This window comes from Poeciliopsis prolifica, unplaced genomic scaffold, assembly GCF_027474105.1.
Source record: "Poeciliopsis prolifica strain line A6 unplaced genomic scaffold, Auburn_PproV2 SCAFFOLD206, whole genome shotgun sequence".
Taxonomy (NCBI): Eukaryota; Metazoa; Chordata; class Actinopteri; order Cyprinodontiformes; family Poeciliidae; genus Poeciliopsis; species Poeciliopsis prolifica.
This window is the reverse complement of record NW_026562581.1, coordinates 78,302-90,542: the sequence shown is the minus strand read 5'-3', so window position 1 is coordinate 90,542 and position 12,241 is coordinate 78,302. Positions and strand designations below refer to the sequence as shown.

At 50.4% G+C, this 12,241-nt stretch overlaps 2 protein-coding genes across 2 annotated transcripts; one reads left to right on the top strand and one right to left on the bottom strand.

The window, feature by feature from the left end:
- The first annotated feature begins 202 nt into the window (after nt 1-202).
- Nucleotides 203-6,394, top strand: LOC129356883 (myotubularin-related protein 7-like). Its single transcript, XM_055026421.1, has 14 exons — nt 203-449; nt 915-1,040; nt 2,063-2,225; nt 2,417-2,574; nt 3,020-3,148; nt 3,235-3,369; nt 3,435-3,571; nt 3,674-3,782; nt 3,888-4,013; nt 4,084-4,133; nt 4,253-4,453; nt 4,636-4,770; nt 4,850-4,976; nt 5,591-6,394. The coding sequence occupies exons 1-14, from the start codon at nt 414-416 to the stop codon at nt 5,879-5,881; spliced, it is 1,923 nt and encodes a 640-aa protein (XP_054882396.1). The 5' UTR covers nt 203-413; the 3' UTR covers nt 5,882-6,394.
- A 753-nt stretch (nt 6,395-7,147) lies between these two features.
- LOC129356884 (phosphomannomutase 2-like) lies at nt 7,148-11,009 on the bottom strand. The gene is given in 10 exon segments (XM_055026422.1): nt 7,148-7,417; nt 8,017-8,132; nt 8,214-8,289; nt 8,383-8,479; nt 8,886-8,977; nt 9,053-9,129; nt 9,211-9,322; nt 10,685-10,796; nt 10,798-10,885; nt 10,888-11,009. Coding segments are annotated over 10 exon segments (978 nt in total). The 5' UTR covers nt 10,991-11,009; the 3' UTR covers nt 7,148-7,312.
- Nucleotides 11,010-12,241: the final 1,232 nt, after the last annotated feature.

Sequence of the window (12,241 nt, the reverse complement as noted above, 5' to 3'; positions counted from 1 at the left end):
CCTTTTTCTATAATAATTCGTCATATTATAAATATTTTGTGTAAAACGCTTTTATGTGTTGAAAACACCTTTCTCTGCTCTTCCTCAGCTGATGACGCCTGGAAGCGATTACACCTGACATTTATTTGAAAGTCTGTGACGGATGTTAGCGCTGTAACGGTCCAGAAGTGACATCAGAGTGTCCGGTCAGAGGCAGGGCTGACCGGAGGACCGACAGGAGAATCGGTACCAGCGGGTCCGCTCTCAGACGGCTCAGCCGAACAAAGGCGGGACACGGGGATGATGGACGGGATCCTCGGCCAGGGCTGGAGCAGCAGCGGCGGGAAACTCGGCTCCGTTCTCGGTGTGAATGTGTGAATTTAACCGCTGACGAAGACAAGGCATCCTGCTCCTCTCCATCGCCTCCATCTTGGATGCTGGTGATGATGGAGCACATCCGGACTCCCAAGGTAGGTCCACGGACTCTCTTCTGTCTCGCTGATGTTTGATCTGTCTACCTGCCGGTCCTGATCCGGGGGCGGTTCCTATAAATCATCGTCCAATCTGACAGTATTCCCTTTTTAGGAATAATGGGAATGTCAGGAGAATCTAACGCAATGTCCGATAATGGATTCCTGGGATGAATCCTTCCGTTAAAAATGTAAATATTTTCTCAGATGCTTCTCTGCCAGGCAGACATCCCATAATGCTGGAAGACATGATTAGTGATCAATAATGATGGAGGATGATCACCTCTATCATGATGCTGCTTCTGCTGAAAGACTGTTTCCCTTCTTCAGGACCAATTCTTTTCATCCATCCATTCATCCATCTTTTCATCCATCTTTTCATCCATCCATTCATCCATCTTTTCATCCATCCATCCGTCGGTGAACTTCCTGTGTGACCAGTGAACTTCCTGTGTGCCCTGTCAGGTGGAGAACGTCCGTCTGCTGGAGCGTTCTTCAGGTCAAAGGTCAGCCACCTTGGGAACGCTCTACCTGTCTGCCACTCACACCATCTTTGTGGAGAACAACCCAGAAACCCGCAGGGAGACATGGGTAAGTCCTGCTCTGGTTCTGATCTGGTTCTGATCTGGTTCTGATCTGGTCCTGCTCTGGTTCTGATCCGGTCCTGCTCTGGTTCTGATCCGGTCCTGATCCGTCCTGCTCTGGTTCTGATCTGGTTCTGATCTGGTTCTGATCTGGTCCTGATCCGGTCCTGCTCTGGTTCTGATCCGGTTCTGTTCTGCCTGACCTACTGGTTCTGTTTGGGTTTCCCAGCGCAGCTGGAAGGAGCTCAGACAATCAGACATTTATTTATTTGATCATATATTTATTTAAAGGAGCCGTTTTCTCCAGGCAAAAAGGGCCATTTTATAGCATCATGTACATCAAATATGCCTTAAGAATCTAACTTTGTAATTTCTGGATCCGGATCTGGATCCGATCTGGATCCAGATCGGATCCAGAAAGGGAGTCGCAGGGAACCGCTGCTCTGTGAAGTTGAAGCTTGTTGCCCTGGAAACTGCAGCTAAGGGGAGGAGCTGCGCCCTGAAGGCGGAGCTTGGTCCACCCAAGCGATTTGCACATGGTTGCCATGGAGATCAAAGGATGTCTCACACATTCATGAAAGAATCAAATCAAAACTCCAGGTTGGTTTTTGTGAGGGATTTGCTCCAAACAGTCAAGTGGGTAAAACTTTAATACTGCCCTTTAATTTTGTCCCTCTTGGCTTTCCATACACCTTGTGGCTCACTAACCTGTCATCCTTTAGTGACCCATCTTGGTGTCTTTATGACCCCATCTTGGTGTCTTTATGACCCCATCTTGGTGTCTTTATGACCCCATCTTGGTGTCTTCATGACCCCATCTTGGTGTCTTCGTGACCTCGGCGGTCCTGACTTTGGGAACCTCGGCTCAGTTTGGCGTTTTGACTGGACCTTTGTAAGCTTGAAACCAGGTGACCCGTGTCCAGACAGACCGTGTCGCTGCGTCAGCTGCAGCAGGAAGTGATTGTCCAACATCCCAGAACCGATGAGTCGGGGCCACTGACTTCCTGTTTCTGTGTGTTTATGTTTCAGGTTCTGCACAGCATGGTCTGCGGCATGGAGCGACCGCCGGCCACGCCCACAGGAAGTCCTCTCGTCCTGCGCTGCAAGGACTTTCGGGTCTTCCAGCTCCTCTTCCCTCTGGAGCGCGACTGCCTGGAGGTCCACGCCTCCCTGACCCGTTTGTCCCGACCCGGTGAGTGTCTGTCTGGCTTCGGCCCGATCCGGCTTCCCGGTCTCCGTCCCAGCAGCCAGAACTTCCCCTGGTTCTTCTGGGTTTCTGAAAGTCAGGATCAGAATGATTGATGAAGAAGTCCTGGTGACATCTGGCTGCCTGGACGGAGGACAGCTGACCCGACCCGGCTGACCTTTGACCCTCCCTCTCAGTGCAGTACAGCGAGCTCTACTGCCTGTCCTTCAACCCAAACGCCAACAAGAAGGAGCGCGAGGAATCCTGGAGCTTCATCGACCTGAAGGCCGACTACAAGAGGATGGGCGTTCCCAACAACCTGTGGGTCGCCACGGCAGCCAACAGCGAGTACCGGGTCAGCAGAACCAGAACCTGCAGCTGCTCTCACATCAGCACAGACAAGCTCATAGATCAGAAGTTCTGATTCCAGAACCAGGAAGAACAAACCGGGTCCAATTGTAATTTTATACAAACACGTTCTTTCAAAAATGAAAAATAGATTTAGATGAATTTTGATAAAACAATAAATATCAGCTGCTTTGTCAGAAGTGGAACGAAATGAGTCCAGAACCATGAATCTGATCTGCAGAGACGATGTTTAACATGTCAACACGTCACAGGTTTAGTATCCGCATGGAGTCAGATTAACAGCTGATAAAACCTGAACTCAGTATGATAAAACTGAAACTGATAAAAACTCAACATTTAACTAATAAACACGAGCCAGCATGTGTGTGTGTGTGTGTGTGTGTGTGTGTGTGTTGTGTGTGTGTGTGTGTGTGTGTGTGTGTGTGTTGCAGGTGTGTGACACGTACCCCGCCGAGCTGTTTGTCCCGAAGTCGGCCACGCCCGCCGTCATTGTGGGCAGCTCCAGGTTCAGGAGCCGAGGTCGCTTCCCGGCTCTGTCCTACTTTCACCAGGACACGCTGGTCAGTGGCGCGCACACACACACACACACACACACACACACACACACACACTTTCAGCATCACCAGCTGCGTGTCGCCCCCTGCAGGCAGCGGTGTGTCGGTGCAGCCAGCCGCTGGCGGGATTTAGTGGCCGTTGCCAGGAGGACGAGCTGATGCTGCAGGCGGTGATGAAGGCCAACCCAGGAAGTGAGTTCATCTACGTGGTGGACACCCGGCCCAAGGTAACACACACACTCATACTCAGACATACACACGCTGAGGGCCGCTACAGCCTGTGTGTGTGCAGCTGAACGCCATGGCCAACCGGGCGGCGGGGAAGGGCTACGAGAGCGAGGACCACTACTCCAACATCCGGCTGCTCTTCATCGGCATCGAGAACATCCACGTGATGAGAAGCAGCCAGCAAAAGATTCTGGACGGTGCGTGGCGCTCTGCCGGCGCTCTGCCGGCGCTCTGCCGGCGCTGTGCCGGCGCTCTGCCGCCTCCTGCTGGCCCTCACTTCGCTCTGCTCTTCTTCTCCTGCAGTGGGGAAATGCGCGCGCCGTCCATGACCGACTTCCTGTGGGGGCTGGAGAGCTCCGGCTGGCTGAAGCACATCAAGGCGGTTCTGGACGCCGGCGTCTTCATTGCCAAGGTCTGAATTAACCAATAGGGTTAATTTATCTCACTCAGTTTCACTCTATATCCTCTGGGTCTGACCCGGTCCTGGTTCCGACCCTGTCCGTGTCTCTCTGTCAAGGCCGTGGCGGATGAAGGAGTCAGTGTTCTGGTCCACTGCTCAGACGGGTGGGACCGGACGGCCCAGGCCTGTTCTGTGGCCAGCATCCTGCTCGACCCGTTCTACAGAACCATCAAAGGATTCATGGTACCGGTCCGAATCCCGCTGGCTCCAGCATCTTCCTGTAACTCATACTCACCCGCTTTTTCTCCTCCAGGTGCTGATCGAGAAGGACTGGGTGTCCTTTGGACACAAGTTCTCTCACAGGTCAGTGAGCCGAGCCGGGTCAGGATCAGAACCAGGAAGCTCTAAAACCAGGACGGGATTCTTCCTGCCTGGTTCTGTCAGTACCCTGCGGGTAGCTCTCAGCGCGTGTCCCTCTGCAGGTACGGCCACCTGGACGGCGACCCGAAGGAGGTGTCCCCGGTTCTGGACCAGTTCCTGGAGTGTGTGTGGCAGCTGTCGGAGCAGTTCCCCTGCGCCTTCCAGTTCAACGAGCGCTTCCTGGTGGCCGTCCACTCCCACGTCTACTCCTGCCAGTACGGCACCTTCCTGGGCAACAGCGAGAAGGAGCGTCGAGACCTGAGGTACCGCCGGGCCCGACCCACACTGTGCCTGGAGGCCCCGGGACCGGCCCGGTTCCTGGAGGCCTCGGGACCGGCCCGGTTCCTGGAGGCCTCGGGACCGGCCCGGTTCCTGGAGCCCCCGGGACCGGCCCGGTTCCTGGAGGCCCCGGCCCGGTTCATAATGGTTCTGCTCTGGTCTCCAGGCTCCGTGAGCGCAGCCACTCGGTTTGGCCCCAGCTGTGGTCGGAGCGGTCCCGGTTCTCCAACCCGCTCTACAAGGCCGAGCTGAGCCAGAGTCAGGGCGTGCTGAGGCCCAACACCTCCCCCTACTGCTTCAAGTGAGGAACTGCGGCTCGGCCTGAAGCGTTACTGTCTGAATGGATGGAGCGGCGGGTTAACGGTGCTGCTTCTCTCCAGGATGTGGAAAGGCCTCTACAGCCACCTGGAGAAGGCCACGCCCCCTCGACAGTCACCTGCCGACTTCCTGTCTGCCGTCAGGGAGGAGTCCCAGCAGCTGGAGGAGGAGCTGACCAATCAGCAGGAGGTACCGGCCGGAGGGACCGCCCACCACTCCGAACAAGGCATACAGCACACAGACACACCTTTAACTAGGACACTGGGCTCCAGCATGGGCAACAGTGAGAAGCCGGCAGCTGGACCCGGACCAGCTGTGCTGGTTTTCAAAATAAAGTTCTGTTTGTTTTAGCAGTGAAAAAATATCTGGATGGCCAAACAATGAAATCTAGCCTCCAAGTTCTCATTAATGCACACTAACGCACTCTGAACCATTTCTATAAGTCATTTAAAAACACAAATAATTATTTCACTGTGTAGGAAAGTTACATAGGTTTTTTATGTGTTTGATTGTCTGACACCAACCAGAATGTTGCAAAAAGCTAAACTGATGATTCTGATTTTTCAATGACATCCAATTGTTTTACAAGTGATCATTAATGCTACTAATTAAACACTCAGAAGAAGAACGATCGCCGTCTCCTGGCAGTAAAGATGGCCGCCTAAATGGTACCGGAACAGCAACTGTTTGTCAAATTGGGTCGAGTTCAGGTGTTCGTGGTTCTTGCAGGTTCTCATGCTGATACCATCTGATCAGCCAGGTTCTGTTGGGCTTTTGAAGAACATGTGTGGTTCTGTCTGCAGAGGCTGGCGGCGCTCACCGGGGAGCCAATCAGATGGGAGAAGACAGCAGCGGCGCGAAGCAGCAGTAGCCGCCTCCCCGTCACACACAGCGGGCCGGACCCGCCCACCCGCTACTCTGGACCAATTGGCAGCTCCAAGCCAGCCAATCAGGGGGCTCAGAGAGTAGACTCCGCCCCCTCCGGGTCACCGAGGAGTCCGGACGTGGAGGACGACCTGGAGTCGGGCGTGGCCGACCTCAGCAGCCGCTCGTCCTGTGGTGGTGAAGACGGCAAGGACCCGGAGCTGGACTGAGGCTGGCCACGCTGCCGCCCGACTGGAAATAAGGAAAAACCAGAACCGGACCGGGTCAGAATCCAACCCTCATATAAACTGGTCGACTGGTTGAATGTCGCTCCGCTGGGTGGAGTTAACTCACAGCAACGCTTCAGAACCCGGCTCACTGAGAAACAGCCCATAATATGAACCCGAGATCACCATGGAGACGGAACCAGAACCTCCTGCTGGTTCCTCTTTGATCTGTGATTATTCAAAACTAAACGTTTTCACACCGTGGAGCAGATCTACATCTTCAGATCTGTTTGCAGATCCATGCCAGGATCTCTGTAGATCTATACATGTTGCTCTATGTTGTGTTTTCAGAATAAAAGCTCAGAACCTGCAGCTGGACTCACATCTCCATGGCAACTCACCGCCTCTTCCTCAGAACCCGGACCCGCCTCTTCCTCAGAACCCGGACCTGTGGTTGGTTTTGTATCGCCGACATTAAACCATCAATAAAGTTCTAATGAAGCTCTGATGTTCAAACAGAGATCTTCTCCAGAATGAATGGACTGGACAGACCCAGATCCTCCAGAACCGCTCCGGATCCTCCTCACTACAACAGCAGAACCCCAGTGCCCCCCCCCCCCCTTTGGCCAGCAGGAACAGGTCAGAGGTGAAAGTTGCATCACGTCAGGAGGAGCGGCCAGCAGACACGGTCCCCGGGTCGGGTCGGACCGTTCTGTGTCGGTCAGAAAACAAACAGATCAATGAGCAAAAATCTCTCTGGTTCCAGAACCACAGAACCCATTTAAAAGTTCGGGTTCTTTGACAGAACCGGTTCCTGCAGCTGCAACATATTTCTGGTCGTTTTTCACAACAGCTGCAGAGATCCGGGCTGAGATACAGAACCAGAAGGTCCAAATGTCACCTGACGTGAACTGGTCCGGATCTGACGAGTCGCTGTTAATCATCCATGGTGTTCCTCAAGGCTCCATTGTTGCCCCACTTTCATTATAAATTAAACAGTAAAAGCATCAGAGGGACGGCAAATAAATTTACATCAAGTATAAATTTATATTTTAGACTGAAACGTTTCTTCTGCCTGAACACCAGAGGTGATCAGAACCTTTTGGTTCTGACTCGACATTTAGCTGATTTTCATCATCTCTTTTCTTTTTAGTCATTTGAAATTCAGTTTTTTCTTTGAGAATGATTTGGAAATAATTGTTCGTGCGTCCAAAACCTTCTGGAGGAACCGGCAGGTTCTGGAGAAGAACCCAGAACCAAAGACAGAAGCATTATTTCCTGTTTTATTGATTTACAGTTCAGGAACATCAGACCAGATTTCCCAGCTGGTTCCGACCACCAGACCAGAGAAATAAAAAAAAAAAATTTAATCTTCTGCATGTTCTCATCCTGCGACCCGGTCCAGACGGTCCAGTTCAGGCTGCAGCGCCCCCTTCAGGAGAAGAAAAGTTCCTGGCAGAGGCGCTGCGTCTCCTCGGGACTGGACACCTCGTGGCCGATGGTCCGCGGGTCGCTGTAGATCTCAAAGTCGTTTCCACCCTGCAGGGGAGCAAGGAGCAGCAGGAGGTCAGGGGTTCTGCTGTGGAACCGGACCGGTCCAAACCGGACAACATTTCAACCAGAACAGAATCATCAACTAGAAAATACCATAATTTTTTATTTTTTATAGATGAGGATATGAAAGTTTCAGCTCCTTTTCTCTGAAAACCCCCAAAAACCCAAAGAGACATTCAGAATCTGCAGAGGTTCTGGTTCTGATTCCACAGAACCCGGCAGCAGAACGTTCTGCAGAGGTCGAAAGCAGTTGCACTATATACAACCCTGCACAAGATGGTGGCAGCATTATGCTGCGGGAAGATGGAAGGTTTTGTGGGATGGTATAGATCAGAGAAGGGTTAGGACGGCCTAGTCAAAGCCCAGATTCAGTGTGTGGACTTTCTGAGCTGCTGAAGAGAAACGGCAGCTGCAGAGGTCTGACCATAAATCAGGCCACACTTGTCAGATTTTTGTTTTTGAAGAAACGACAACACACTTCTCAATTAGTAGTTCTGTTCCAAATGTTGAAGCTGTTCCTGCAGCACCTTCAGACTGAACCGGGTCGGAACCGGGTCGGACCCGGAACGGTTCGGCGTTCTCACCGGTTTGGTTTTGTCTCCAAAGAAGTGGACGGTGGAGTAGTTGTCCTTGTCCACGATGTCCAGGCAGTAGCGCTTGTCCCAGCCGTCAGGGAAAACGTCGAAGCTGATCTGCCCTCCTGCAGAGGAACAACCGGATGGTCAGCCGATCCGGACCGGGTCGCCAGAAACCGGCCCGGATCGGTGGGCAGCAGACTCACCGATGGAAAACGACAACCCTTTCCCTCTGAACTTCTCCTTCAGCACAGAAACAAACTTCTCCCGGATCTTCTCTCTCTGAAGGAAAAAACACAAGCTGCTTTACGCTGCCGCTCCAGCGGGAACAGCAGCATGACGCAGTGAATTCTGGGAAACGCACGCGGTTCTGACCTGGTCCAGTTCGTAGAACTCCTGGCGCTCCTCCTGGCTGCAGCTGCGTCCGATCGGAGAGACGTTCAGCATCCCGTTCCGGAACTCGAAAACGTACCTCTGAGGAGAAAGGCTAACCGTTAGCTTCCACAGGCTAACTGTCAGCTTCCATTTCCTGATTGGTTGTTTCTATCAGAAACAACCAATCAGGGGCAGGGCCTTTGCGTCGTCAATCAGGCTTGTGTATGCTCACTTTTGGTCTCTGCTATTTTGCAGCATTTTCCCAGCCAGCAGTTAATTCTCTGTGCAGGACCATAGCATGGACTGAACTACTGAGCTACACTACAGCTGGTTCACTAATAGTCTGCCATGAATGCTACGGCTAGTTAGCGTAGCCACTGAAGACAGCAGATAAAACAGTTTTCTGGAACGGTAAGTTGACAAATTAGGGGAAAAAAAGACAGAAATTGTTGGAAAGCATAAAAATATCTAGATAAATATTTACATCACGTTCGGGACGGTACCTTTTCCTGGGCAGCTGGATCTTGGCCATGTAGTTCAGACAGAAGTTGATGAAATCCTGCAGCAGTTCTTCTCCCATGTGGGCCTGTATAGACTGAGAGACAGACGACACAGTTAGCTTCCCCAGTTAGCGCCCCCGAGAGGACATTTTGTGCACCAGGTGACTCACCTGGACGGAGTGCAGCTGTCCGTGTCTGTACGCCACCAGGCCGTTCTCGGCAAAAACATAGTCTGATTTCTGGATGACTGAAACGGAAAAACAGAAAGTCAAACCCAGAACGGCTAAACCTTCACCGCTGATCCCACTGAGCTCCTCTTCTTCCTCACCGTCGTCTCCCAGCTGCTCCTTGATCTTACTCAGGTCCGAGCCGCCAACCACTCCGACCCGAACCCGAGTCCTCAATTTCTCCAGGAAAGCCTTCATCTCTGGAGTCACTCTCTGGAAAAAGACAAACACCAGAGGGCGCTCTCATAACCTGACGGCTAGTAGAACAGGCCATGTTTAATGTTAAACGTGGAGGCGGGGTCAATGTTTAAAGGGGCAGGGTTATCTATTTTCCAGGCACATATTGCCCTTGTGGAACACCTTCATGTAGCTACATTACCTTCACTTGCTAAAACATTTCTATATACATCAAATATGACTTAAGAAATCTAACTTTGTAATTTCTGGAGCTGAGTGTGGGAGTCGCAGGGAACCGCTGCTCTGTGAAGTTGAAGCTTGTTAGCCTGGAAACTGCAGCTCAGAGGAGGAGCTGCGCCCTGAAGGCGGAGCTTGGTCCACCCAGATGTTTCGCACAGCTGAATGGTTCCCATGGAGATTAAAGGATTTCTCAAACAAGCATGAAAGAATCAAAGCAAAACTCCAGGTTGGTTTTTACATAACTCAATGCAATGCTCAAAAAAGTTAATTTCATGCAATAGTTGCTCTTTAACACAATAAAACCCTCACGAACAGTAATTTCTAATAGATTTGATGTCAAAGAATGAAAGCTGCTGCAGGTTTAGCTTACAGAGAAGACTTTCTTTTGTTAATGTACTTTTCTGGATTAAAAATAAGTTAAATGTTTCCTAATTCTTAGCAGCTGTATTTATTTGCAACATTTCCTCTAAAACTATCAGGCTGATCGGATGTTTCTGATCATCTGTAGGCAGAACACAAAGGCCTGGGATTCAATGCTACTTTACATCCATAACAGTCTTGTCAGTTGTTATTTTATTAATCTTAGTGTTGAAACAAGCAGTCTAATAAACTAACAGACAGACTTTGTTCAGTTCGAACAGGGACAGAACTGACCAGACCAGTTAAACTGACTGATCCAGGTTTAGCAGTTAGCAGAATGCTAGCGGAAATGCATGGAAACTGGGGCTTCGGGTCGAACTCATAATAAACACATTAAATGCTTTTTATTGGTTGATCATATGACAACAGTTTAAAATGACTAGACAGCCATATATTTTAGGGTAAAGCTAAATACTTTGGCTAAATTCTCTGAAGGGGTTTAAAACTACAAGGGAGTTCAGCTTTTGTGTTCCGCCAGATACTTCCTGTTACATGTAAACGCTAGTAAATCGTTCCGTGTTTATAAAGATAAACAATAGAAAACATCAAATATACTTATTTAAAATTTGTGTAAATAAGTTTATGTAAACAGCGAGAGTTTATCTTTTTAAATGGAACCATGTGTTTTATGTTTCCCGGAAGCTCGTCAACAGGCGGACAGCGTCGGGACGTGGAGCCGGAAGTCGCTCGAGCATCTGCGACGTGTTTCTATGAACGCAGGTGTTTGTTGGTGTTTACCTGTCTCGCGGCCGTTAGCGTGCCGTCCACATCAAAGAGGCACAGCGTGCGCGTGTCCGCGGTGTTCTGGCTCATTCTGTCCTTCCGGTCAATCCGCTCCCTGCCGCCCGGCGCGCGGCTGCGTGCGGCTCTCAGAGAAGCTGTGACTCCCCGCCGGCTCGGCTCTGCCCAGAGCTACATCCCAGGACTCAGCGACAAACTCAGGAAAACGTGCGGACCAGCTCCTCCTGTACGGGAGCTCCAGCCAATGGCAGCGGGCGTCACGTGACGGCCCCGGGCGTTGATGCCGCGGTGAGTCGGCCTCATTTGGGTCCAGCAGAACCGGAGGAAGGTAACGTTTATGTAGTATTTTTAAAACAAACTTTTTTTTATTGTATCTGCTCAGCAAGAAACAAAAACTATTACAATTTTATACAAATCAATAAAATAGACTTTTGTAGAAAACGGAAATTATAGCGTAAATACAAAACAGTTTATTTCATGACATGAGTACAAAACAAGGTCAAAAATATGTTCTCTCATTTGGGCTGCAAGGTGTGACTTTCAGTAGAAGCAGATTAATAATTCCTCTAAAATTAAGATGAATGCAAAATCTATTTCTGAACTGGACATTTTTACACATGTTGCTTTAAAAGATGAAAACTGTTTTCCAGGCCAGATTTACTCCATTCTAGAATTGACCCCCGGGGGCAACAATCCTTCACAGGGTCACAAATGGCCCCCAGGCCACACTTTGGACACTCCTGTCCTGCAGCAGCTCTTTCTCCTTCTGAACCACAACTGGAATGAATTTGTGTCTGGAAGCTGAAAGCAACAGTTCAGTTCAATTAAAACAAATCATCCAAAATGAATAAATAAAAGATACTGTGGGAAGGAAAGATTTCCAGTAGCAGTCAGTGTTGCAGCAGATCTGAATATGCCTCTGATTAAAGCGCTGTTGCTGTGTGACATGGACGACATGGATTACTGCACCTGCTGATCCAGATCCTTTGGTTTTGCTTTTGTCCACCATGATGGATGAAAGAGTTGGTTTCAACTTCCTTCTTCTGACAAAGTTCAGGTATTAATTTGAGCTTCTGGTGAAGCTATTCAGCTGCTCCCATAGCCGACCTTGTTGTCCAATCATGGCGACTGTCTGAAGTAAAACTGTCAGAGCTAAACTCCTTCAAGCTGCAGCATTCAGACAGAGCAACACCTGCCACCAGCGGGGGCGCTGTTCTGGTTGAAGGCTTTTGAATCCGGATTTTCCTTCGTTGGGTCTGATCCATTTCCCAGGAGCACAGCAGCTGGACCTTAACCTGAGGAAGCGCCATCTGGCTTCCTCAATCACAAACACACAAGTTTACAGTCACACTGGCGCCACCTGAGGTGAAACCAGGTATTACAGCAACTCCCTGGTCCTGGTTCTGGTTCTGGTTCTGGCTCTGGTTCTGGTTCTGGTCCTGGTTCTGGTTCTGGTTCGGCTCTGGTCCTGGTTCTGGTCCTGGTTCTGGTCCTGGTTCTGGTTCTGGTTCTGGCTCTGGCTCTGGTCCTGGTTCTGGTTCTGGTTCTGGCTCT

Bases quoted from the DNA above. Each gene is read 5' to 3' on its own strand.
- LOC129356883 (XM_055026421.1), top strand. From the start codon at position 414: ATGCTGGTGATGATGGAGCACATCCGGACTCCCAAG. The intron at 2,226-2,416 runs GTGAGTGTCTGT...CCTCCCTCTCAG, and splicing joins GACCCGTTTGTCCCGACCCG to TGCAGTACAGCGAGCTCTAC. The intron at 3,370-3,434 runs GTAACACACACA...GTGTGTGTGCAG, and splicing joins TGGTGGACACCCGGCCCAAG to CTGAACGCCATGGCCAACCG.